Source organism: Mesoplodon bidens (assembly GCF_964165515.1).
Source record: "Mesoplodon bidens genome assembly, chromosome: 4".
NCBI lineage: Eukaryota > Metazoa > Chordata > Mammalia > Artiodactyla > Ziphiidae > Mesoplodon > Mesoplodon bidens.
Window position 1 is genome coordinate 48,406,517 of NC_138160.1, and position 27,546 is coordinate 48,434,062.

At 38.4% G+C, this 27,546-nt stretch overlaps 1 protein-coding gene across 1 annotated transcript in view; it reads right to left on the reverse strand.

Annotated features, from left to right (window-relative positions):
* LOC308616895 (3',5'-cyclic-AMP phosphodiesterase 4D-like) overlaps positions 1 to 27,546 on the reverse strand; it is an 861,608-nt gene that overhangs the window by 474,223 nt on the left and 359,839 nt on the right. Inside the window, exon 2 of the mRNA XM_081233392.1 lies at positions 15,788 to 15,922. Within this exon, the coding sequence (XP_081089518.1) occupies positions 15,788 to 15,829 (42 nt within the window). The 5' untranslated portion in view covers positions 15,830 to 15,922. The remainder of the gene's footprint in view (positions 1 to 15,787; positions 15,923 to 27,546) is intronic.

Consider the following 27,546-nt stretch of genomic DNA (forward strand, 5'->3'; position numbering starts at 1 on the left):
TGATCTTTGAACACTGGTCAGCATAATTTAAGGATTAAGAGAAGGGAACAAATCAAAAAAGAGGGAAGAAAAGTAAACACATCTCAGGGTTTGGATTTAAAAGTCTTCATTGCAAATGCCTTCCCAATTCCTGATAAAAGTGGTTTCTTATCTGCAAAAAAAAAAAAAAAAGATAATAACACAGCCTAATTTACAAGGTTATTATGAGTCTCAAATAAGGTACTGTTTGTAAAATCACTTTGTAAATTGAAAAGCATCATATGAATTTTTTGTATAGCAATTATCCCAATGAGGTCTCTGTACACACACAAAAGAGAGCACTTGATAAGAGAATGAAAATGCTTCAGAAAAACTATGGAGAGAAACAGATGATGACATAGATGATATATAATGACATAGATGAAATAACAGATGAGAACTTCTTACTAAATTACAATGAACTGTTTATACAATTCTGAAGAATACATTCATCTGACTCTTTAATTTTTTTGTATTCAGTAATGGAAATAAATAAAGCATTCAGTAATTTAATTTTAAAGAGGAGGATAAAACTAGGAAAGCTCAAGTGAAAACAGAAAGCCATGCAAGATAGAAAGCACAACAATCTAATCATGAAAATATTTTCAAGTTTGGGGATCAAAATATGTACCTGGCAACATATTTCAGGGTCATGATTACGGAAATAAACTATTTTATAGATGCTGCAAAATTGTGCTGCCTTCAGAAACTAAACTATAGTGGAATTTGGAACAAAGGAGAGTCCATCTATCAAAGATGGACTCGACACATTGGCATTCGTGGTGTGCATCAGCTGGATGGAAAGATTAAGCAAGAGTAATGTACACAGGATGGACCTAGAGATTATCATACTAAGCGAACTAAGTCAGAAAGAGAAAGACAAGTACATGTGATATCACTTATATGTGGAATCTAAAAGATGACACAAATGATGAAACAGAAACAGACTCATAGATGTAGAGAACAGACTTGTGGTTGACAAGGGGGAGGATAGGATTGGGAGTTTGGGACTAGCAGATGCAAACTAGTATATATAGGATAGATAAACAATAAGATTCTACTGTATAGCACAGGGAATATCCTGTGTTAATATCAATATCCTGTGTTAAACCATCATGGAAAAGAATATGAAAAAGTGTATGTGTGTGTGTATATATATATATATATATATATATATATATATATATATATGTATATGTATATAAAACTGAATCACATTGCTGTATACCAGAAATTAACACATTGTAAATCAACTATACTTCAATAAAATTAAAAAAAATAATGTACACAAACCAAACTTGTTTACTCCTTTGCAAATACAAGGAGAGAGCAATTGCTTTTAGAGCAAGAAACAAAACCAAAAAACCCTATATATGTCTAAGAAGATTCAGCTGATTCCTGAAATTATCTTGTGCAGGATATGTAAAGAGAAATATCTTTTGCAGAGACGGGACATTGATGAAGACTATGCTGATCTGAGGTAGAAGAAAGGGTTAACTCATGCAAGGAGTGATTTGAATAAAAGCTCTTGCTATTCCAAAGCTCACATGTGCTTTATAAAGCTCTTTTCCAGGAAGGATGAAAACCTATCTAGCCACTTAGACGAATTCACTCAAATCTGAAAGACCATGCTCTAATTAGAATGAAGCATTTGGAAAAACATGTTCAAAAGGTCATATGGCCCACATGGCCAATTATCTAAGAGAAACTGCCATTTGCATAGGTACCATCTTACAATCTATTTACAGTTATAAGAAAGAAACTGAATAACTTAATACTTTCCCTCCCTATACCCAGACAACAAGTCTAAAATTTACTTTTGATCAAGATGTATGCATATAAAAACTTTAATATTTTAAAATAACTTGACTATTCAGTTTTATTGTTAAAACCTACATAAAATTTTTGGCATTTTCCTCTTATTCTATGCCATTATTTCAAATATTTATACTGTAGGTATTTTAAGCGTTAAGTCCTAGCTCATTTTTGTACCTCAGTTTGTCCATCAAATAGGGATAAAAATGGTACTCACAGAATAGTTTTGAGGATTAACTAAAATGAGTAAACATATATAACATGATGGTATTTGGTAGCGCTCAATACATTTTTGTTACAAAATATTGTATTACAAAAGTATATTATAAGGTAATTTGAAATAGCATAGCCTATGCCAAAAACTCCAGTAGCAGTATACACACAGGTGTGTGTGTGTGTGCATACATGCACACAGATAGATACACAAAGTATTTGCCCCCAGGTATTCAGACTTCTGTGGACAAACAATGAACAAAACGTTCTTGCCAGATAACCATGTGACAATCAGAGGCCTTCCCACCATTTCTGGGCAATACCCAAGGGAGAGGAACTTGCATGTACCAAGGTGGTATTTGTCACAACTCCCTCTGAACAGTTGTCCCAGTTAATGTACCATCACTGCTTCCTCCCTGCTCTTTTCTTCCCTCCTCTCAAGTGTGAATATAGCCTTCTTCCTCCTCACACCCTGGGGCAAAATTGTTACAATGATGTTGTAATTACAGGCTTAAAGAAAGGTTTGAGGGAAAAAATAAATAAAACAAACAAAATCTTTAAAACCCGTCAACTCAGTACTCCTAAAGGGGCTTTAACCAGGCCATCTCTGCTGTGGGAACCATTTGTAAGTCCCCACCTGCTGCCATGTGCCTCCTTCCCTGCAAGGGCTTTCTCTCACCTTTTCACTTCCCAGAGTCCTCCAGAACACTGCCTTTCCCCCAACTGTATCTCCCTTGAACAGCCACGGGCACGTTAAAAAATTCTAGCACTTTATTATACAAAAGGGTTTATCTTTCTTAGGATGTAACCTCTCTTTCCAACAAGGCTGGGGGCCTCCATTCACAATTAAAACGTCTCCCTAAACAAAAATCTCCTCCATTTTCTGTCACACTACAGAATGCAAAAACATCTGGAGTTTACCGTTTACCATATAACACCGTTGTCCAATCTATAAACAGCAGAATTAATTGGTATGTTACAATTTATTTTTAGTAAACACATGGTGTAAAAGTGCATTAGCATATAACTGATGCCTGCAGTCACACAGTTACATATGTGAGGCTCAGTGGTATAGTGACCAGAGGAAGGAATTTGGAATCAAATGATCTGGAAGTACATCTAGGCTTCTCCATTACTAGCTGTGTGGGCATACTAACTCACTTAATCTGACTAAGGTTCATTTCGAATCTCTGTAAAATGAGGATAAAAATAACTACGTGTCCTACCTGCAAGTTTTTGTGATGAAAAGAACAAGAAAATGTTGGGATGGTATATGAAACAATTGTATTTTACAATTATAAGTGATTATTATTATTAGTCATGTTAGCACACATATTAGATCTTAATTCCACTTGATATCTAGTATAAAAATCTAACATTCATCCAATCCGTTTATATACAAAATCATATATGCATGATCAGCCTTTACTATAATTATTCTTAAAAAAATAATGAATTATGAATGATGGCTGTAATAGAAATTACACTCACACACATACACTTATAAAGTCAGCTTCTACTTTGTTGCAGATTTAGCCTTTAAGAACTAGTTTAAATTCTAATCAAAAGCAATTGTGAAAAGATATAGATTCAAAACAAGACAGTACACTGCTAATAGGAAAAAGTAAGATCTGCAACAGAAATGGATAAAGAAACAAATGTTACTAGCTTACATATACAACACATACATAATTTTATTGGTCCTCTCTACTTTGGTATATACTTTAATGACACCCAGCATGGTAAGGAAAAATAAAGTGATTCCCAAGTCATTGGCAGAGTAGGAAGTACAGTCGGAATGAGGAAGACTCAGATAACTGCAGTAACATTTGTTGCTTGTTTAGATGTTGGGAGGGATAATGAGCAAGGAGCTGAGGAAGGTTCCCAGGGCTTTGGTTTAGGCCATTGGCTTGATGCCTGGGGCAGCAAATGCAGTAGAGAATAGAAAAGCAGAAGCATGTTTAGAGAGGAGAAAGAATAGTGCATGAATCTAGCTTGGGAAATGTGTGGAGATAATGAATGTCCAACCTGCAACTGAATAAAATTCTGAAACTAAAACTAGAAATCTGAAATGGACATGGAGATTTAGACACAAACAGAAAACAGATAAAGACTGGAAAGGAGGTAAGATTATCTTAGAATATCTTGTGGGCCAAAGACAGGATCTTGGGGAACAGCATTGTTTAAGGGGCATACAGACCTGAAAGGAAATATTTAAATAAATATCAGGAAGAGAAGAGGAATTGTCCAAAGAAGTACACATGGGCAGCAGTGTCAAAAGCAAATTGAAGATCTAATTCATTTACCAAGGCCAAAAGGAGAGATAGAAAAGAGATGAGCAAAACTGCAGTTGAGTATGTAGGAGGGAGGAGGTAATTGACTAAGTACTCTGAGGAGCTGGAGGTGTTGGTCCTGAACAGGAGGAATATCTTCAGCCTCTCAGACTTGAAGGAAAGCAAAAATCATGAGAGCATATGTGCATGTTATTTGGGGGACACAAAAAAAGGATAGGAAAGTGGAATAGTTCACTCCAATAAAGTATTTTTACTGCATATTTTAAATATATTCTTACTGGGTATAGAATTCTAGGTTAACAGTTTTGTCTCAGTGTCTTAAAGATGCCACTCCTATGGCTCCTTTCCTGCATAGTTTCTGAGGATAAGTTTACTGTAATTCTCATCCTTGTTCCTCTGTATGTAATTTGTCTTCTTTCTCTACATTCAGATGTTCTCTTTGTGTCTTGATTTCAGTCATTTGAATATGATATGCTTCTGTGAGTGTGAGTGTGTGTGTGTGTGTGTGTGTACTTTGGTATGTATCTTGCTTGGTGTACTCTGAGCTTTAGAGTCTGACTTGGTGTGTGTCATTAATTTTGAAAACTTTTCAGTCATTATTTCTTCAAACATTTCTTCTACCTCAATTTCTCTTTCTTTTCCTTCTGTGATTTCAATTATGCATATGCTATACCACTTATAGCTCTTGGATGATCTGTTACGTTCTCTTTCTTCTACGTTTTCTTTCCTTTTTGTATTCGAGTTTGAGTAATTTCTACTGACTTATCTTCAATTTCACTGATTCTGTCCTTGGCTGTGTCAAGCCTACTAATAGGCCCAAAGACACTCTTCATCTTTGTTACTGTGTTTTTTATTTCTAGCATTTCATTTGATTCTTATAGTTTCCGTCTCTCTGCTGAAATTATCTATTTGATCTTACATGTTGTCAATCTTTTCCATTAGAAACTTTAACATACTAATCATATTTAAATTCCTAGTCTGATAATTTTAACATTTGTGCCATATCTGGGATGCTTCTGTATATTATTTTGTCCTTTTGAAGTATTTTCTCTTGTCTTTCTATTTGCCTAATATTTTTTTTACTGAAAATTGGATATCTTGTGTTGAACAGTGGATACTGAGGTGAATAAATTTTTATGCTTAAAGATGAGCACAGTTTTCCTTCTGCTAGGCCTTTTGCATGGAAATTTGAATTAATCTAGTCAGGAACGGGACTAGATTTGAGGGGTTTTGTTCTTATGATTAACCTCAGTGCACCACAGGCATCAAATTTCTCTAATAACACCACGTGCATAGGTTATGGCAGCCGTCCCCAACCTTTCTGGCACCAGGAGCCAGTTTCGTGGAGGACAATTTTTCTGCAGATGGGGGCGGGGGTGATGATTCAGGCAGTAATGCAATCGATGGTTCAGGCAGTAATGCGAGTGATGGGGAGCGGCAGAAGAAGCTTCACTCGCTCATCCACCATTCACCTCTTGCTGTGTGGCCTGGCTCCAAACAGGCTGTTGGACCAACCTGGGGGTTGGGGAACCCTGGATTATGGAATGGCTTTCCAGTGGTTGTTTTCTTAATATCTGCTCCATCCTTAGTTTTGGGTCTCTCTTTTGTGCTGGGCCCCCAGAGAATCTGTCTCTGGAAGCTCTTGCAGCCTATTCCACTGTTATTTTCACTCAATGCTTGTTAGGATGTTGATGGGAGATCAGGGAAGAAGAGTGTTCCTTGATGTTCTGATTAAGCCTCAGTCTTAGGTAGGCACTGTGCTCCCGGGGCTCAGGGATGAGGTCATCACAAGTGCTTCTGCTCCTCCTCCAACTGTAGTGCTGGTCCTAGCACATATTCTTACCTCCCACTCTGAAGACAGAGCTTTATTTTCCTGTTCCCTTCTTCACCAATGGATTTCCCCCAGTACCCTAAGTCAGAAGTTCTTACTGCTCTTCCCTTTACAGAGTAGCTCTTTAATTCCACTGGGGAGATGGGTCTGGTTTCAATAGTGGCTGCTGTTCTCCCCAGTCTTCCCTGTGAGCACCTGGTGAGGTTTGTAGAGGAAAAGTCTGCTACAGGATTCCCCCACAACCCTGCATATGCAACGGCCAGTGTGTCCATACTCTCATGCTAGCCCACACTCAACCTTTAGCAATTCATTAAAAATTTTCTCTGACTCTCCTTACTGCTTTACATAGCATCTGATGTAAGCAAATGACGGCATCCTTTCTCTTCTTCTTAACAAGTGTCTGCCTGTCTCTTTCCAGATTTGGGGTTGCTTGGTTGTCCTACAACCTCAATTCTCTGATGGATTTTTTTAAAGTCATGAATATGTAGTGTGTCTAGATTTTTACTTGATGGCAGGGTGGGACTGACACTCTTTGCAACATTCTACATCTCTGAGCTTAAACCAGAAGTTGGATAGTTCAACCCAGAACCCCTCAATGTTCTGAAGTTAAGAAGTTATTCTTCTGGGAGTAATTGAAGTAATAGGGTTTAGTGACTGTCTGGATTCATTGATAATTCAGTCCCTTCGAATATTTTTAGTGGAACGGGGATGCTCTCTGCTGAGAACCGACCTTGCTTATGCAAACAATATGTCTAAAAAACATAAAGACTTGATCAGAACTTTGAAAGATATTGTTATAAGACCATCTCATAATCTCCTCAGAAAAGACTGTGCCAACATTAGAAAACTCTATCAGAAATTTTTTCACTTATATCTATTCTAAGCCACTTTTGTCAACATCTAACTCCATTTGCATGGGGAGGGTGTTTTCAGTTTTCCCTTCTCACCTTAAAAGTTTTTCAGCACTGTTTTGGGAAGTCAGAACATACAAATGCTTTCTAAATAGATAACAACACTACCCACTGGAGGAGATACTCCTCTCTGACTACTTTGCCAATTATTTCATTTATATTGGGTGAGGAAATACATCTTCTGAATTCCTGCATGAGCAATTCAACAACAACAGAAAAAGAATCTTTTATGTCTTTCTATGTGTACATTCTGGGGATTTCTCATGGTTTCCTCAACACCCTTGTTTATCTTTGAATATCCCTTCAGAGACTATTGCTTCTGAGCAATATCTAGGTCTCACTTGGTATGATTCATCTTATATTGAAATGCAACCCTGCTGGTAAATTAATGCTATGTAATGGCCTCTTCTAGAAAAACATAAGTTGGGCATTTAATATTTTAAAGTACAAAGCAGAAATGAAGACCTGTAAAACTTGTAGCTTGTTGTTTTAAATGAGTTTGTGGAAAAGATGATTTTTATTGTAGCACTGTGGTATTATTGTTTGAGTAGTTGTAATACATTTGGTATTTAATGATCAGTGAGCCAGATTCTCTGAAGAGCTTAAGTCTCAATCTGGAAGTGAATTGGTAGACTGTTAATTATCCAAACTTCTGGGGTATCATTTGGTATGCAGCTCCATGGGGTATGACTGCTGTAGTACAGTCTAATAGTTGGTGAGGGCTTAATAAATATTGTTGACTGAATTAAATTCAGGAGGCTGAGGACTATAAACATGGCCAAATCACTAGCACAGAAGCATTATTGCCAACACCGAAGTCCAGGCTTCCATAATAGTAAGGAGTTTGCGGGGAGGACAGATATGACCATAAGAGAGTTATAAGCTAAATGTCTTATTCCCAGTGCTTGTGCTAGTACTGGACCTGTACCCCAAATTCTATGTGTGTGGTGTGTGACCAATCTAGGCAATAGAAGAAACTAGGAAGCAAGGTCAGGGGCTCTAACAACATAACCATTAACCATTCTTGGCCATGGCATTAAGGCTTTTAATATACACAACTTAGGGGAACGTGTGAACTGTCAAGAATGACTTTTTCTAACAATAAAAGTGAAGGTTTTTTTGTTAATCTGTTTATCAATGGACCAATTCTATTTTTAAAAAATGCCTAAGACTTAAATCACTTGGTACAGAAGCATGTGTTACAACTGAGTACCAAACAACATTATTTGGGGGTGTTTTTGCTTGGTTGGTTTGGCTTTTTGTTTATTTTTACTTTGCAATGTGCTTTCAATACTGTTTTCTCATTTTACCCTTGAAACAATCATAGTAGATATTGAGAGCATTTGATAATAATCTAATGATTTATGGTTTTCTCATCCTCCTTCCCCTAGCAGGACATAGATACAAAGTGGCAAAACCTGGACTATAACTCAGGACCTTAAGGACCATCCCTGGGCTGACTTTGAAAGCACTGACCTTGGGAAACTGTGTAAACACATTGGTAAGTTTAACTGACATCATTTTTAACCTTCAAAATACTTGCTTATAGGTGGCCATTTTAATAATAAAAAATGACATCTAACTCTAACTTAAGAAAAAGAAAACTGGCTTTAATTAAAACTAAGTGGCCTTTATAAGTAGACATTTTTTTCTGGAGCAATATACTATTAATAGAAAACGTCACCAAATTATTATGCTTTTCTTCATAATTTCACTTTGTTACGGAGCAATACTATCTGTACGAGTCATTCCTTAATATTTATCATCAACTCAACAAAACTTCTCTCCATTTTTACATATCTTTGATGTTTACATTGTGAAGTACAGTATAGGCAATTATTTCTTGGATATAATCATTCATAATTCAACTCCAACTCGAAAGTGTCCAAAAATGAAGTAGCAAACACATCACAATATCAGGGGAAAAAAAATGGAGGTGTTTTTCAAAGGCAACAATGTAATTATTGACTATGGCCACTAAAATTGTCATGTGATTGATTTCAGAGCAAATGGTGGCTGATCAGCCCCTACTCTTTCAGACCTTTCCTCCATACTCACATTCATTTATACTCGGCTATTCTTGCACTATTGTTGATTATCTGAGAAAAATTCTTTTTAACCACTTGAAAATAATCTATGTTTCTGAAACAATGAGTGTAATTGACAAGCATGGTACATTATTCACAGTTTAAAATATCCTGCCAAAGAGGATACCCAGGATGCAAAGAACAAGTACACAGAGGTGTAAGAGGGATGCGACGTCAGCATCCCTGGGAAGAATTAAAGATTAAAGTGGGACAGGCTTGGGCAGTCAGGGTGGGGTTGGGGGATGAAATAATAAATAGAATATTATAACAGTTATAAATTTAGTTGTCAAATATGCTCTATAAGAGTAGAGACCATATGTATCTTACTCCCCATTGGATACCCAGAGCCTAGCAAGCACAGTTCCTAACACACAGTAGCCATTCAATAAATATGTTTCGAATTTTGTAAAGAAAGAGCACAAGCATGAAGCATGAAGCATGAAGGCAGGAGTAATGACCAAAGGAATAAAACCTCTGAAACTACAAGTTCTCATTTCAGTTTACTGCTAACAAAGACACAAGCAAGAATATTATTTTAGTTTTGCTTTGTACTTTGCACGTTTCAAAGCGTCTTTACCAATAGTATCTCCTCTGACCTTCTTTGGACTTAAAGAGACACCAGCAGTGAAAAATCCAGTTTCTATATACTTAACTTCATCAGGATTCTAAGCTGTTACAATTCTGTCAATCTCATACCTTAGGTGGTGATGGATATAGCAGAGAAAGGAGGCCAGTCTGGAAAGGGATCCATTATTTTTACTTGAACCATAAAGCCCCCAGAATAAGCAGTCTTACAGAGTAATTGTGAGGAACAATCAAATGCAGATACCTCTGAAGTGCCCTAACAAAATGTATCATCTTTTCTAAATTTCTTTTCAGTCTCCCCTCTCCAAGTAGGCACCAGTGGAATGAAATGGCACAAATTTCTCAGCCTGGGCCATTAAAAGAGCAGTTGCTTCTCAAAACTCAGCAATGTAAAAGTATAACTAGAAAACATTATTTTTTAAGAAAGAGATAAATTTGGTTTACAAATTTTGGACATCTGAAGTCTTTTGTGAAAAGAGGAGATTCTAGGAAGCCTGCTGAGCATACTTCACCAGGTGGGCTCACAGCTCCTGGTCTCAAAACTGGAAGCCCATTTAGATGGGCTTTAAATTCAGAATGCTAAGTACTTCCCAGATACTCTGTGCCCTCCAAACAGCCCAGGATTTGCTTCCAGTTTTGAATAAATACTAAACAACAATTCTATCAAAAAAGAACAGGGAACGACAATTAACAGGCATCTAGTGAATGAAAATTTTATCCAAGTATAGAGCATCCGAAAGAATCCTAAGTCAAATGAGGGCAATTTCGTCAAGAAACCAACAAATCCTATTGAGCAGAAGATATCGTAAATCTCTCCAACTGGTAGGAAGAAAATGATACAAGGTACTAAGAAATGGAGAATTTAATGTAAAATACTACAAGATACATTAGAATTCAATACATAAGAGAGTTGATTAATGAAGAAATATTAAAATTTATCCAGTTCATTCTCTAGACGGGAAGGTCTATAAAAATTCATGAGTTGAGAGAATACCAACAGAGATATTATAAGGAAAAGTACTTTAAAAAAATTTTGAAATAACCCCTGATTTAAAAATACACTATCAGTATAGACAATTTTATGTGTCTCTCCCCTAGTCTGTACCTTTACTTCTCATTCCTGGTTAGCATAAAAGCAGTGGCATTGACAGAGAGAACTAGGGTGGCTCAGAGATAATCAGGTCTGAAATTTACAAACCTCTAAAAAGTTAGCTCAACTGGTAAACCCACTGACAGGAGAAAGTACTTTGGAGACTTATGTTACTGGATTGGATGTTAAGAACAAACAGTATAAAATAAGCAAAATAGGAATAGTAAAGGGAGGAAAAATATTTTAAGTAAAAATAAAATTAGCCCCTGAGGTTTATGAAGAGAGCTGATTGGAACCTCAAAAATCATCACTGAGTTCCCATAACATAAAATCTAGAAAATAGGAAATGAAGAGAAACATGTTAACTGGATAGTTTTCAGTGTTATCCAGTTGGGAGAATATGTGGACTCCAGAATATCAGCCACCAATATCACAGTCACTTATTAATATCAACCCTTAAAATTATCAGACTCATTATTATGGACTGAATAGTTGTGTCCTCCAAAATTCACATGTTGAAATCCTAACCCCCAATGTAATTATATTGGAGGTGGGGCCTTTGTGAGGTAATCAGGGTTAGATGAGGTCATGAGCTGGGGTCCTTATAATGGGATTAGTGCCCTTATAAGAAGAGACACCAGAGAGCTTGCTCTCTCTCATCTACCACATGAGGACACAGTGAGAAGGCCAGGAAGAAAGCTCTCACCAGGAGCCAAATCAGCCAGCACCTTGATCTTGGACTTCAGCCTCCAGAACTGTGAGAAAATAAAATTCTCTTATTTAAGCCACCTAGTCTGCAGTAATTTGTTATGGCAGCCTGAGCTGATAATATACTCTTTTTGCCCCAATGTTTTGATTTTATATTTACCTGGGAACTGATTTTCAATTCAGTTTTATGAATGGTACAACAGGACCTAGAATCAAAGAAACTCATAACGGATAGAAAACAGAACTCTCACATAGTTTAACCACCCATCTTATGCCTGAATCTTTAACATGATATAGATATTGACTAAATGGTCTTGGAAGCTAGACTTGAACCCCTTTAGTGAGCAGAACTTGCTTCATTTCCAGGCATTTCCATTTGATCCATTTCTGGGCCAGATACTATCACTCTGCTCTGTAGCTACAAAAAAGCATCTGCAAACCTCAAAGTAGAGAGAATTTATCAAGCAACTTATTATGTGATAGGTGTTTTCACCTTCATTATGATATTTTTCTATCTTACAGATAAAGACACTAAGGTTCAAAAAAAATTAAGTAATTTACTAACAGTCAGATCTTTAAACACCAGTGGATCTTGGGATTGATTCCACATCTCTGAACTCAACAACTATTTTCACTGCACCAGTGATCTCTAAACTATACTGATTTTGAAAGCAGATGACAGTAAAAGGTAAATATAAATAGAATTCCTAATATTTTCTTTTTAAAGCCTACATTGGAGATTGCTGTACTTTATCACACCAGCTCCCTTATACCGGGTAGACAATAAAAAGCTAGATCAGTGAAAGTATATCCATATTGAAAAATGCCAGAACCTAATGTTGGGAGATCATGATTATTATTCTGAATACAAAGACTAGTAAATCTGTTATTTTAAAAATTATTTTCAACAGAAGTACAAGCTGCAAGAGTTAAATTTTTAACCTTGGAAGAGTCATACTATGTTACTATTTCACTGGACAAATGCCAAGGAAAGCTTGAGTCACAGATGTGGTGATGGGGTCACTGTAAATGGCTCCTTTCCCTTTGGAACCAATGGATTGAAAAGAGTCAACAGATTTAACTCAGGTCACTAAAGGGCTGGGGTAGAGTCTTGACCACTGTAGCAAATTAAACTGTTTAATTAAAAACAGAGTTGTTGCTGCAAGTGCTTTAATAAAATCTTCTAACAGCCTCAGAAAGGGTATTCTATGCTAACCATTCTGTCTCTGTCCCAAATTGCTATGCTATGCAGGTAGCAGGGAAAAAAAAATTCTAGATGTTTACAACTAAATGCTGCTCTAGATCAAATTAAATGGCTTCATGAAAACATATTGAGGCAGAAGAAAGCAAGTTTTAAATAGAGAAATCAGTTGATCCGTTATGATTCAGAATAGTAAATAAAAATAAAGCATCCCTTGTACATGGGATTTTCCAGCTATGAAGCTTATAGGAGAGTAATAACTCACCAAACCTCATTTTACCAATCACTATTTTGAGATAAAATAGTTTTACACTAAAATTTTAGATTTTGTAATTGTTGTGCAAATGTCACTTGTTCAGTCCCATTGAAGCAAAAGTCAGAACAGCAAGAATTGTCCCCAGATTACATAAATGGCAAAGACACTTCCTGAGGTTAACACAGAGAGAAATCTGTTTGAGCTCTGCACTTTTGGACAGAGAACCAACACCCAGAAAAAAATATAGTCTTAAGCACCCCAAGAGGTATAAAACGCACAGCTGTCATGTTAGAACTTTAATTATACCTGCAAAAATAAAATGCCAGTCCAATAAAAGGTGGCTTGAAAACTTTAAAAAGAGGTAAGGCCTTCATACCACAAAAGTTACGGGAGAACCTTCTGCTTGTGGTAGCCAGTGGGGCCATGCCTACTTTGGTACTGTCCATATGCCCAGTTCCTCCCTTTTGTACCCACTGCAACTACAAATTATCCTCCAAAACCAGCAAACTGTTGCTTTAAGTAAAAAGTGGTTTGTTTATATTCTTATAGTTAAAATTTTTCATGGATCCCTTCCAAATAAAGGAAGAATTCAGAGCATTTGTCATTAAAAGGGACACTGCACCAGGTCTTGAATGAGAGGAGAAAAATATGAACACTGCTTTAAATGCTCAAGAACAAATAAGGTGACTGTCTAAAGATGGTCTTTTTTTCCCTCCTCTTTCGTGTTCCTTAAGTTTTCACAATGACAGAAGCAAGATACATAGAGACACACAGGGAGGAGCCGAGCCCATTTTAACACTTAGAACATTCTCTTTGGATTTTCAAATGCCATAATGCCAAAGAAAAATGTTCTCAGATTCTAAATCAAATTAATTCTTTAAACCTTCCTCATCAAAAACGGGAAACATCTACTTCTAAGTGTACAATTTTGGACTCTGTTATGGCAAAGACTTAAGGGGTGGGGGTGACATTCTTAAACCAGTGCAAAATAAAATTTAAAAACTCTAAAGTGACAACTTCTCACTAGGCAAAAAGTCTGGCTCTTTTCTCGGATAAACAGTAATCTCATGCTTAGAGTCATTTAATTAAGTGGAAGCACTTTCTTTATGCTAGTGGATTTTCAAGAAGCTAAGAAGCAGTGAAATGAGAGCTCTACTGTTTACATTTGGACAAGTGTGTGTAACTCAGATTCTCTTAATCTGGGAAGCATGAGCCTTTCCACCAAGATGAAAATTTTTGCATAAAGCAAATATAAATAGGAAATCTCCTAGCATCATGAAGTACTCAGAGGTCCTTAAAGTCACAGCTCAGTTAATCATTTGCCTTTGGAATATTTTCCTCCAAGAACAGGGAAATGTTTAATAATATATTTTTAATTATTCAAAATATTCTCCCTTTCACCTTTATACATATTTTTCACATCACATGTTTCTGAAATTTAATAAAGGAAGGAAGTATTATATGTATGGTTTGCTTTCAAATTTAACTTATAATAAGAAAAGCTCAGTAACAGAAAGATGTGTTTGCAGTTTGGTAATTTGTATGCAGGTCAACTCCCACTACAATGAGCAGCTCTATGATAATAGAAGGAATTCCAGGCTCCATGCCATGGCCCTTGATTTTACACAATAATCCATACAATTAAACACCAACAAGTAAAACAAATGAATCTGGACATTCCCTCAGAATTTGTTGAATTTCCTTGGTTGGTTATTAAACAGAGTCAGTACTCAGTCCAAGAACTGGCACACTTCTGGGTACATCCTCATTTTTTAAAAAACCCTACTGGGCACTATACTTCCCTCCCCATTACTCCTGCATTGCTCACCCTTAAAAGCTTGATGGTAATTAATTCTATAGAAAGAATTAAAAATGGCCTTGGGCCATCACCATAGAATCACTGGTTGTAACACAAAGTGTTCCCGTACTAGAGAAATGTGTTTGCATTTGTGGTTTTTCTCATGCCTTCAAATGAATGTTCCTACGTCATAACTACATCTGTTTGGATGCCTTTTTTCCCCTTGGGTAAATGAACAAAGGGACATGTTCTTAGAGCTTGCCTGATGGAAATTAACAGTCTACTTTCATCCCTGCCTTGTGTAGCTTTCTTTGAGTTGCTCTATTTGCTTATGCTCTCTTTCATAAGCTAATAGAAATCTAGAAATGATCACCACTTTGGCACCTTAAGAACACTGAGTGGAAATAAGACAATCTCCATCAGGGCCTTGAGGACTTTCACTAAAAAAAAAAAAAAAAAAAAAATTTAAAGGAGGAGATTAGAGGATTAAAGACACATGCCATGGTAGAAAGCTCATGGAAGTGATGACCCACTGATTAAGTATTCACATTATTCATCATGTACATGAACTTGCAGAATGTGATTGACTGAAGTACCTAGTAATGTAAGTTCAATTTATCCTTTTGAACTTGCCCAGAAAGTTTGATATTCAAGACATAAATTTCCTCAGTTTCAACTTTTTATATTTTCTGCCTGCATCCAAAAATCAGGGTTTCCAATATCATACCAGTAGGCATATACAAATGAACGGTAAGGCATATAAACTGGCTGAAACAGAATTCCCATCAAATGTCAACCAGGCCACGGAGACAAACAAGTCTTCATTTGTTAATAAGCTGCATACAGTCAGAGAACTGAAAGTTAACCAAGGGTTTCTCACAAGTCTCAATATGAAAGCACAGTATGAAAATCCAAAAGAAAACAGTAAAAAGTTGTGGGTACACAGTTTTAGAAAATAAATGAAAACAAAAAGTACTTACACTTTTGCTCCGAGAAAGCAAATCACAGGTATTTCTCTTCATGGTGGTGCTTTAAGTAATTCAAACAGGCAATAGTTGTTTTCAATGTCACTGCTCTCACTGCAACAATTATCCACTCAAAAGCCAATTGGCACTCTGAAGAGAAAGGCAAGGAAATGTTTAATCAAGTATATGATTAACACATGCACTTTGAAATGCTGTCTTAGAGTAGGACAGTAATTCTTCAATTATTCATCAAAACAGGTTACAATGGTGCTGTGTTTAAAGCAGTAAAAGTATACAGGAGCAACATTTCCAAAACAGTTTTTGTTAAATGTAAGTTAGAGATTTCAGGCACCATCTGTTTCTCATTAAACATTCAAATGTACATTTCTAGTGGCTGAAAAAAAAAAAAAAAGGTATGGTAGCCACAACCTAAAGTTACACGTATGAAATGAAAATGCATACTGACTTGTGTATGTGCTGATCTGGCTGGTACAGCTACGGACCCCTCAATTTTCCACTAAGGCAGGGGTCCCCAACCCCTAGGCCGTGGTACCATTCCACAGCCTGCTAGGAACCGGGCCGCACAGCAAGAGGTGAGTGGTGGGCCATCTGCTGCTCCCCATGGCTTGCATTACCGCCTGAGCCATTCCCCCACCCGCTTCCATTGAAAAATTGTCTTCCACGAAACCCGTGCCTGATATCAAAAATGTTGGGAACCGCTGCATTAAGGGATCGCTAAGTTAGCTTTGTTCACTGCTGCAATCTTACCTACATCTGCAAGCCCTCTGACCACTGCATAATGGTCTCTTGTTTCATTAGCAATAATCTACAGTACATGGAAGACATTCCAGTGGCTCTTCAGTAAACTTAGCGTAAACGTAGCCCTTCGGTTCAAAGAGGTTGCAAGGAATGGTTGAGAGAAACTGTTTACCTAGTCAAGCAGCAACCATTAAAGAATTATTCTACAGCAGTTGCCACATGAATATGATAGCCTCATTGCTTAACCTTCACCTTCGCCAGACATTAGGAAGAAAATTCTGTTTTGAGCTTCGAAGAAAGAGCAAATAGAATAGTTAGATGTGTTGTGTTCATTTCTGATATTCAGCTGTATCTGGACATGATTTACATACTTATAGGGCATATTTACATTTGGGTTGAAGTGCCTTTTGGGAAAGAAGCTGATCTGAGGATAAGAGGATGAGGCAGACAGGCCTGAAAAAACCACAAGAACTCTGACATTGTATGTATAGACTGGTCCTAACAGCATGTAGTTCTGTCACTTAGATTTGTTCTAAGCTTCTCAGAAGACTTGTGTCTAAGGTTGAAGGAAAAGAGTAACAGTGAGCAAGGTCTGAAAAAGTTTGTTTTGCTCAAATGATTGAAAAATATCAAAGTGCAAAGTAGTGTGAGTTACACACTGAAAAACATAAACAAAACAAAGTAACTATACAGACTTTTATAAAACATACAAAACTAAAGGAGAGAGGACTCCAGGGGAACACAGCGTCTGTGTGGGCCCCTGGGGGAGGCCAGCCTAAAGCAGCACGAGAACCCAGTGGTCCCCACGAGAGCGGACAGGGACCTTCACCCAGCAACCTGCAGTAGCGCCCTCTCAAGGCTCAAAGATTTGTCTGAACACATGTGAGTCAGCCCTCAAGATTTATGAAGATAAAAGGGAGATGGCTTTAAGGAGGCCAGAGATCCCACAACAGCAAAGTGGAGCTGGAGCCAGAGAAATAGAATTTACTGTTGCTAAGAATATCCCTAGATATGACTTTGGGACCCAAATGGCAGTGAGGAAGAAAGCCTGTTTCCGGGGTTGATGAAAACGCCTGCCTGAGGTTAGAGAAAAATACACAATCAAATGTGAGTTCTTAGAATAAAAATAATTTCTTTGAGTATGCATGGATTTTGTTTAAGCAGGTGGGGATTGGAGGGAGGAGTTGACCCACAAATACTAAGTTCTCAGCTACTATACCTCCAGGAATTTAGTCACCTTTACTGATTAGTTATAATGCCAAGCATTTCATAAGTTCTCAGAAAATGTGAAATTATCTTATTCACCTAGATCAATTTAAGAAGTGAACAGAAATAATATAAACTGTGAACCAAATATTTCATATCTAGGGAGGGGGAAAAAATCAGCTAAATGCTGTGGGAAGCTTACACACTATCAGAGAAAAACTCATTTGAAATATTTAATTATTCATTCAGTATTTAATGAGTACCCTTAAGGGTAACCATGGAATAGTTGCCCCAGTGGACTAGTGACTCAGTGGTTTTAAATTAACTAATCAGTCAAATCAGACAAATGATGGATTTGACCTGGTAAGATTTCCTGAATTAATCAGGTTTTTAACAAATTTGCCTTGACATATTTAAAGACCATCATTAAGAGGTACTTTCCTATAGGAATTTAGAACCTGTAGAAATCTGAATAGACAAAGGGATTTAACTGAAAACTGATGGCTAAAGTGATGGCCCTTCTCAGCCTGTTTACCTAGGAGGCAGCAAGGCCTTGCTAAGAGTGTGGATCTTGAAACCAAATAGACAGGTTAGAATTTCAACTCTCCAATGGCATTCTGTGTAGCTTTAGGTAAGTTACTTAACCTCTCTGAGCTTTTTCCAGATCTGAAAAAGGGAGATAATAATAATACTCATATGTGGAGGAGCTTCAAGATGGCAGAAGAGTAAGACATGGAGATCACCTTCCTCCCCACAAATACATCAGAAATACAGCTACACGTGGAACAACTCCTACAGAACACCTACTAAACGCTGGCAGGAGACCTCAGACCTCCCAAAAGACAAGAAACTCCCCACGTACCTGGGTAGGGCAAAAGAAAAAGGAAAAAACAGAGACAAAAGAATAGGGACGGGACCTGCACCAGGGGGAGGGAGCTGTGAGGGAGGAAAGGCTTCCACACACTAGAAGCCCCTTCGCGGGCGGAGACTGCGGGTGGCGGAGGGGGAAATCTTCGGAGCCACGGAGGAGAGCACAGCAACAGGGGTGCGGAGGGCAAAGCAGAGAGATTCCCGCACAGAGGATCGGTGCCGACCGGCACTCACCAGCACGAGAGGCTTGTCTGCTCACCCGCTGGGGCAGGCGGGGGCTGGGAGCTGAGACTTGGGCTTCGGCCGGAACGCAGGGAGAGGACTGGGGTTGGCGGCATGAACACAACCTGAAGGGGCTAATGCACCATGGCTAGCCGGGAGGGAGTCCGGGAAAAGGTCTGGAGCTGCTGAGGAGACGAGAAACTTTTTCTTGCCTCTTTGTTTCCTGGTGCACGAGGAGAGGGGATTCACAGCGCCGCTTAAAGGAGCTCCAGAGACGGGCGCGAGCCACGGCTACCAGCCCGGACCCCAGAGATGGGCATGAGACGCTAAGGCTGCTGCTGCCGCCACCAAGAAGCCTGTGTGCAAGAACAGGTCACTCTCTACACCTCACCTCCCGGGAGCATGTGCAGCCCGCCACTGCCGGGGTCCCGTGATGCAGGGACAACTTCCCCGGGAGAACGCACGATGCGCCTCAGGCTCGTGCAACGTCACGCCGGCCTCTGCCGCCGCAGGCTCGCCCCGCATCCGAGCCCCTCCCTCCCCCCGGCCTGCATGAGCCAGAGCCCCCAAATCAGCTGCTCCTTTAACCCCGTCCTGTCTGAACGGGAACAGACGCTCTCAGGTGACCTACATGCAGACGCGGGTCCAAATCCAAAGCTGAACCCCGGGAGCTGTGCGAACAAAGAAGAGAAAGGGAAATCTCTCCCAGCAGCCTCAGGAGCAGCGGATTAAATCTCTGCAATCAACTTTATGTACCCTGCATCTGTGGAATACCTGAATAGACAACGAGTCATCCCAAATTGAGGTGGTGGACTTAGGGAGCAACCATATATATATTTGTTTCCTTTTTCTCTTTTTGTGAGTGTGTATGTGTATGCTTCTGTGTGTGATTTTGTCTGTATAGCCTTGCTTTTACCATTTGTCCTAGGGTTCTGTCTGTCCTTTTTTTTTTTTTAAATTATAGCTTTAACGCTTGTTATCATTGGTGGATTTGTTTTTTAGGTTTGGTTGCTCTCTTCTTTCTTTTTCTTTATTACTTTTTAATATTTTTTAAATTTTTTAATATTTTCATTTTTTATTTTAATAACTTTATGCTATTTTATTTATTATTTTTTTCTTTCTTTCTTTCTTTTTTTCCCCCTTTTATTCTGAGCCATGTGGATGACAAGGTCTTGGTGCTCTGGCTGGGTATCAGGCCTGTGCCTCTGAGGTGGGAGAGCCAAGTTCAGGACATTGGTCCACCAGAGATTCCCCAGCTCCACATAATATCAAACGGCAAAAATCTCCCAGAGATCTCCATGTCAATGCTAAGACCCAACTCCACTCAAAGACCAGCAAGCTACACTGCTGGACACCCTATTCCAAACAACTAGCAAGACAGGAACACAACCCCACCCATTAGCAGAGAGGCTGCTAAAATCATAATAAGGTCACAGACACCCCAAAACACACCACCAGACGCGGACCTGCCCACGAGAAAGACAAGATCCAGCCTCATCCACCAAAACACAGGCTCTAGTGCCCACCACCAGGAAGCCTACACAACCCACTGAACAAACTTTAGCCACTGGGGGCAGACACCAAAAACAACGGGAACTACGAACCTGCAGCCTGCAAAAGGAGGCCCCAAACACAGTAAGTTAAGCAAAATGAGAAGACAGAGAAACACACAGCAGATGAAGGAGCAAGGTAAAGAATGCCTACCAGACCAAACAAATGAAGAGGAAATAGGCAGTCTACCTGAAAAAGAATTCAGAGAAATGAGAGTAAAGATGATCCAAAATCTTGGAAATAGAATGAAATAGAAACGTTTAACAAGGACCTAGAAGAACTAAAGAGTAAACAAACAATGATGAACAACACAATAAATGGAATTAAAAATCCTCTAGAAGGAATCAATACCAGAATAACTGAGGCAGAAGAATGGATAAGTGACCTGGAAGATAAAATAGTGGAAATAACTATTGCAGAGCAGAATAAAGAAAAAAGAATAAAAAGAATTGAGGGCAGTCTCAGAGACCTCTGGGACAACATTAAATGCACCAACATTCAAATTATAGGGGTCCCAGAAGAAGAAGAGAAAAAGAAAGGGACTGAGAAAATATTTGAAGAGATTATAGTTGAAATCTTCCCTAATATGGGAAAGGAAATAGTCAATCAAGCCCAGGAAGTGCAGAGAGTACCATACAGGATAAATCGAAGGAGAAACATGCCAAGACACATATTAATCAAACTGTCAAAAATTTAATACAAAGAAAAAATATTAAAAGCAGCAAGAGAAGAATGACAAATAACATACAAGGGAATCCCCATAAGGATAACAGCTGATCTTTCAGCAGAAACTCTGCAAGCCAGAAGGGAGTGGCAGGACATATTTAAAGTGATGAAAGGGAAGAAACTACAACCAAGATTACTCTATCCAGAAAGGATCTCATTCAGATTCGATGGGGAAATTAAAACCTTTACAGACAAGCAAAAGCTAAGAGAATTCAGCACCACCAAACCAGCTTTACAACAAATGCTAAAGGAAATTCTCTAGCCAGGAAACACAAGAGAAGGAAAAGACCTACAATAACAAACCCAAAACAATTAAGAAAATGGTAATAGGAACATACATATTGATAATTACCTTAATAGTAAATGGATTAAATGCTCCAGCCAAAAGACATAGACTGGCTGAATGGATACAAAATCAAGACCCATATATATGCTGTCTACAAGGGACCCACTTCAGACCTAGGGACACATACAGACTGAAAGTGAGGGGATGGAAAAAGATATTCCATAAAAATGGAAATCAAAAGAAAGCTGGAGTAGCAATTCTCATATCAGAAAAATAGACTTTAAAATAAAGATTATTACAAGAGACAAAGAAGGACCAAGCCAAGAAGAAGATATAACAATTGTAAATAATTATGCACCCAACATAGGAGCACCTCAATGCATAAGGCAAATAGTAACAGCCATAAAAGGGGAATTCGACAGTAACACAATCATAGTAGGGGACTTTAACACCCCACTTGCACCAATGGACATATCATCCAAAACAAAAATAAATAAGGAAACAAAGGCTTTAAATGATACATTAAACAAGATGGACTTAATTGAAATTTACAGGAAATTCCATCCAAAAACAACAGAATACACATTCTTCTCAAGCACTCATGGAACATTCTCCAAGATAGATCATATCTTGGGTCACAAATCAAGCCTTGGTAAATTAAAGAAAATTGAAATCGCATCAAGTATCTTTTCTGAATACAATGCTATGAGACTAGATATCAATTACAGGAAAAAATCTATAAAAAATAAAACACATAGAGGCTAAACAATACATTACTTAATAACCAAGAGATCACTGAAGAAATCAAAGAGGAAATGAAAAAATACCTAGAAACAAATGACAATGAAAACACGACAACCCAAAACCTATGGGATGTAGCAAAAGCAGTTCTAAGAGGGAAGTTTATAGCAATACAATCCTACTTCAAGAAACAAGAAACATCTCAAATAAATAACCTAACCTTACACCTAAAGCAATTAGAGAAAGAAGAACAAAAAATCCCCAAAGTTAGCAGAAGGAAAGAAATCATAAAGATCAATCAGAAATAAATGAAAAAGAAATAAAGGAAACAATAGAAAAGATCAATAAACCTAAGAGTTGGTTCTTTGAGAAGATAAACAAAATTGATAAACCATTAGCCAGACTCATCAAGAATAAAAGGGAGAAGACTCAAATCAATAGAATGAGAAATGAAAAAGGAGAAGTAACAACTGACACTGCAGAAATAAAAGGATCATGAGAGATTACTAAAAACAACTATATGCCAATAAGATGGACAACTTGGAAGAAACGGACACATTCTTAGAAAAGCACAACCTTATGAGGCTGAACCAGGAAGAAATAGAAAATATAAACAGACTAATCACAAGCACTGAAATTGAAACTGTGATTGAAAATCTTCAAACAAACAAAAGCCCAGGACCACATGGCTTCACAGGCAAATTCTACCAAACATTTAGAGAAGAGGTAACACCTATCCTTCTCAGACTCTTCCAAAATAGAGCAGAGGGAGGAACACTCCCAAACTCATTCTATGAGGCCACCTTCAACCTGATACCAAAAGCAGACAAAGGTGTCACAAAGAAAGAAAACTACAGGCCAATATCACTGATGAACATAGATGCAAAAACCCTCAACAAAATACTAGCAAACAGAATCCAACAGAACATTAAAAGGATCATACACCATGATCAAGTGGGGTTTATCCCAGGAATGCAAGGATTCTTCAATATACGCAAATCAATCAATGTGATACACCACATTAACAAACGGAAGGAAAAAAAGCATATGACCATCTCAATAGATGCAGAAAAAGCTTTCGACAAAATTCAACAACCATTTATGATAAAAAACCCTCCAGGGCTTCCCTGGTGGCGCAGTGGTTGAGAGTCCGCCTGCCGATGCAGGGGACACGGGTTCGTGCCCCGGTCTGGGAGAATACCACGTGCCGCGGAGCGGCTGGGCCCGTGAGCCATGGCTGTTGAGCCTGCGCGTCCGGAGCCTGTGCTCCGCAACGGGAGAGGCCACAACAGTGAGAGGCCCGCATACCGCAAAAAAATAAAATAAAATAAATAAAAAATAAAAAAAAAACCCTCCAGAAAGTAGGAATGGAGGGAACTTACCTCAACATAATAAAGGCCATATATGACAAACCCACAGCCAACATCATCCTGAATGGTGAAAAACTGAAACCATTTCCACTAAGATCAGGAAAAGACAAGGTTGCCCACTCTGATCACTATTATTCAACATTGTTTTGGAAGTTTTACCACAGCAATCAGAGAAGAAAAAGAAATAAAAGGAATCCAAATCAGAAAAGAAGAAGTAAAGCTGTCACTGTTTGCAGGTGACATGATACTATATATAGAGAACCCTAAAGATGCTACCAGAAAACTACAAGAGGTAACCAATGAATTTGGTAAAGTAGCAGGATACAAAATTAATGCACAGAAATCTTTTGCATTCCTATACACTAATGATGAAAAATCTGAGAGTTAACTTAAGGAAACACTCCTATTTACCATTGCAACATAAAGAATAAAATACCTAGGAATAAACCTACCTAAGGAGACAAAATACCTGTATTCAGAAAACTATAAGACACTGATGAAAGAAATTAAAAATGATACAAATAGATGCAGAGATATACCATGTTCTTGGATTGGAAGAATCAACATTGTGAAAAATGACTATACTACCCAAAGCAATCTACAGGTTTAATGCAATCCCTATCAAACTACCAGTGGCATTTTTCACAGAACTAGAACAAAAAATTTCAGAAAAGACCCTGAATAGCCAAAGCAGTCTTGAGAAAGAAAAACGGAGCTGGAGGAATGAGGCTCCCTGAATTCAGACTAGAATACCAAGCAACAGTAATCAACACAGTATGTTACTGGCACAAAAACAGAAATATAGCTCAATGGAACAGGATAGAAAGCCCAGAGATAAACCCACACACATATGGTCACCTTATTTTTGATAACAGAGGCAAGAATATACAATGGAGAAAAGACAGCCTCTTCAATATATGGTGCTGGGAAAACTGGACAGCTACTTGTAAAGGAATGAAATTAGAACACTCCACTTCCTAACACCATACACAGAAATAAACTCAAAATGAATTAAAGACCTAAATGTAAGGCCCGACACTATAAAACTCTTAGAGGAAAACACAGGCAGAACACTTTATTACATAAATCACAGCAAGATCCTTTTTGACCCACCTCCTAAAGAAATGGAAATAAAAACAAAAATAAACAAATCAGACCTAATGAAACTTAAAAGCTTTTGCACTGCAAAGGAAAACACAAATAAGATGAAAAGACAACCCTCAGAATGGGAGAAAATATTTGCAAGTGAAGCAAATGACAAAGGGTTAATCTCCAAATTTTACAAGCAGCTCATGCAGCTCAGTATCAAAAAAACAAATAACCCAATCCAAAAATGGGCAGAAGACCTAAATAGACATTTCTCCAAAGAAGCTATACAGATTGCCAACACGCATATGAAAGAATGCTCAACATCATTAATTATTAGAGAAATGCAAATCAAAACTACAAGGAGATATCATGTCATACCAGTCAGAATGGCCATCATCAAAAAATCTACAAACAATAAATGCTGGTGAGGGTGTGGAGACAATGGAATCCTCTTGCACTCTTGGTGGAAATGTAAATTGATACAGCCACTATGGAGAACAGTATGGAGGTTCCTTAAAAAACTAAAAATAGAAGTACCATATAACCCAGCAATCCCACTACTGGGCATATACCCTGAGAAAACCATAATTCAAAAAGATTCATGTACCACAATTTTCATTGCAGTTCCATTTATAGTAGCCAGGACATGGAAGCAACCTAAGTGTCCATCGACAGATGAATGGATAAAGAAGATGTGGCACATATATATAATGGAATATTACTCAGCCATAAAGAGAAACGAAATTCAGCTATTTGTAGTGATGTGGATGGAGCTAGAGTCTGTCATACAGAGTGAAGTAAGTCAGAAAGAGAAAGACAAATACCATATGCTAACACATATATACAGAATCTAAAAATATATATATATATATATATATATATATATATATATATATATATATATATATGGTCATGAAGAACCTAGGGGCAGGATGGGAATAAAGACACAGACCTACTAGAGAATGGACTTGATGACACGGGGAGGGGGAAAGGTAAGCTGGGACAAAGTGAGAGAGTGGCATGGACATATATACACTACCAAATGTAAAAACAATAGCTAGTGGGAAGGAACCACATAGCACAGGGAGATCAGCTCGGTGCTTTGTGACCACCTAGAGGGGTGGGATAGGGAGGGTGGGATGGAGGGAGATGCAAGAGGGAAGAGATATGGGGATATATGTATATGTATAGCTGAAGCACTTTGTTATAAATCAGAAACTAACATACCATTGTAAAGCAATTATACTCCAATAAAGATGTTAAAAAAAAAAATCTGCCTGCCAACGCAGTGGACACAGGTTGAGCTCTGGTCCGGGAAGATCCCACATGCTGTGGAGCAGCTAAGCCCGTGTGCCACAACTACTGAGTCTGCACTCTAGAGCCCGCAAGCCACAACTACTGAGCCTGCCTGCTGCAACTACTGAGCCTGTGCTCTAGAGCGTACAAGCCACAGCTGCTGAGCCTATGGGCCACAGGGGCTGAGCCTGCATGCCACAACTACTAGAGCCCATGCTCCACAACAAGAGAAGCCACGACAGTGAGAAGACCACGCACTGCAACTAGAGAAAACCCACGCACAGCAATGAAGACCCAACGCAGCCAAAAATAAATAAAACAAATAATTTTTTTAATTTAAAAATAAATAAATAAAAATTTAAAAATAAATGTGATGAGAAACTATGGGAGGATTTTGAGGAGGGGAAGGATATGATCTGACTTAAACTTTAAGTGGCCCGAATAATCTAGAGAATTATAATCTGGATTCGAGTAATCCAGATCATTCTGGATGTTGTATGGACATTGGACCATGGGAGGGTATCAGGAAGATGAGTCAGAAGGCCTTTGTTATGAGGCCTCTCATGGTTGATTTCTTCTGATGAGAGGTTAATCTCCAAATAAAGTGTTACTTATATGTGGTCAAAAATAATACTCATGTGTGTTTGAGTTTAAATGAACTAATGTGTATAAAGTAGTGTTGAGGAGTACACTTGTCACATAGACAATGCTTGACTATCACCATCATCATCATCATCATCATCCATCATTACTACATTTTTCTCCTCTTAATATCAAATGACAAGCAACCACACATTTTTCCCCTAAAAGTTCCAAACTCTTTTAAATAAAAGAATCTTGGGCAAATATACTTTCAGTTAAGCAGTAATAAATAATGTATCCGTTCGGTTCCCATGAGTAACAGATAGCACACTCATATTAGGATCATTTAAGGAGGGTTTAGTAAAGAGACTATCTTAAAAGATGTGCGTAGAATAGAGGAATCCACAAAGGATGGTGAAGTAGCTGGAGTTTAAATGAGTAGAATAATTCCAACTCCAATAATGGAGTTATTACCACCAATAACTCCAATAATGGAGTTATTACCACCCCAGCCTAAAGGGACAAGGAGAGGGATGGGTCAACAGTCCCTAGGAGGAGACAGTCATAGAGTGGGCTGCCTTGAGAAGAGAGGTTATTATCTGGGATGCAGCTAGCCTCAGGTGACCCTGAAGGGAAAGAGATGAGGGAATGAACTTCATTTCACTCTCCTCCATCCCTCTGATGTCCTGTTGGGACTCCCCATCAGGTAAATGCAACAAAGCTGCTGCCTACACCTCAGTGTAGTGTACACCTCCCAGGGCAAAAAGCCTGCTAGGGGGCCTCCCTGGTGGCGCAGTGGTTGAGAGTCCGCCTGCCGATGCAGGGGATACGGGTTCGTGCCCCGGTCTGGGAGGATCCCATATGCCGCGGAGCGGCTGGGCCCGTGAGCCATGGCCGCTGGGCCTGCGCGTCCGGAGCCTGTGCTCCGCAACGGGAGAGGCCACAACAGTGAGAGGCCCGCATACCGCAAAAATAAAAAAAAAAAATAAAAAAAAAAAAAAAAAAAAAAAAAAAAAAAAAAAAAAAGCCTGCTAGGGTAGGGCAGGGAGAAGGGTGGAGCTGGAGGGGACATGAAA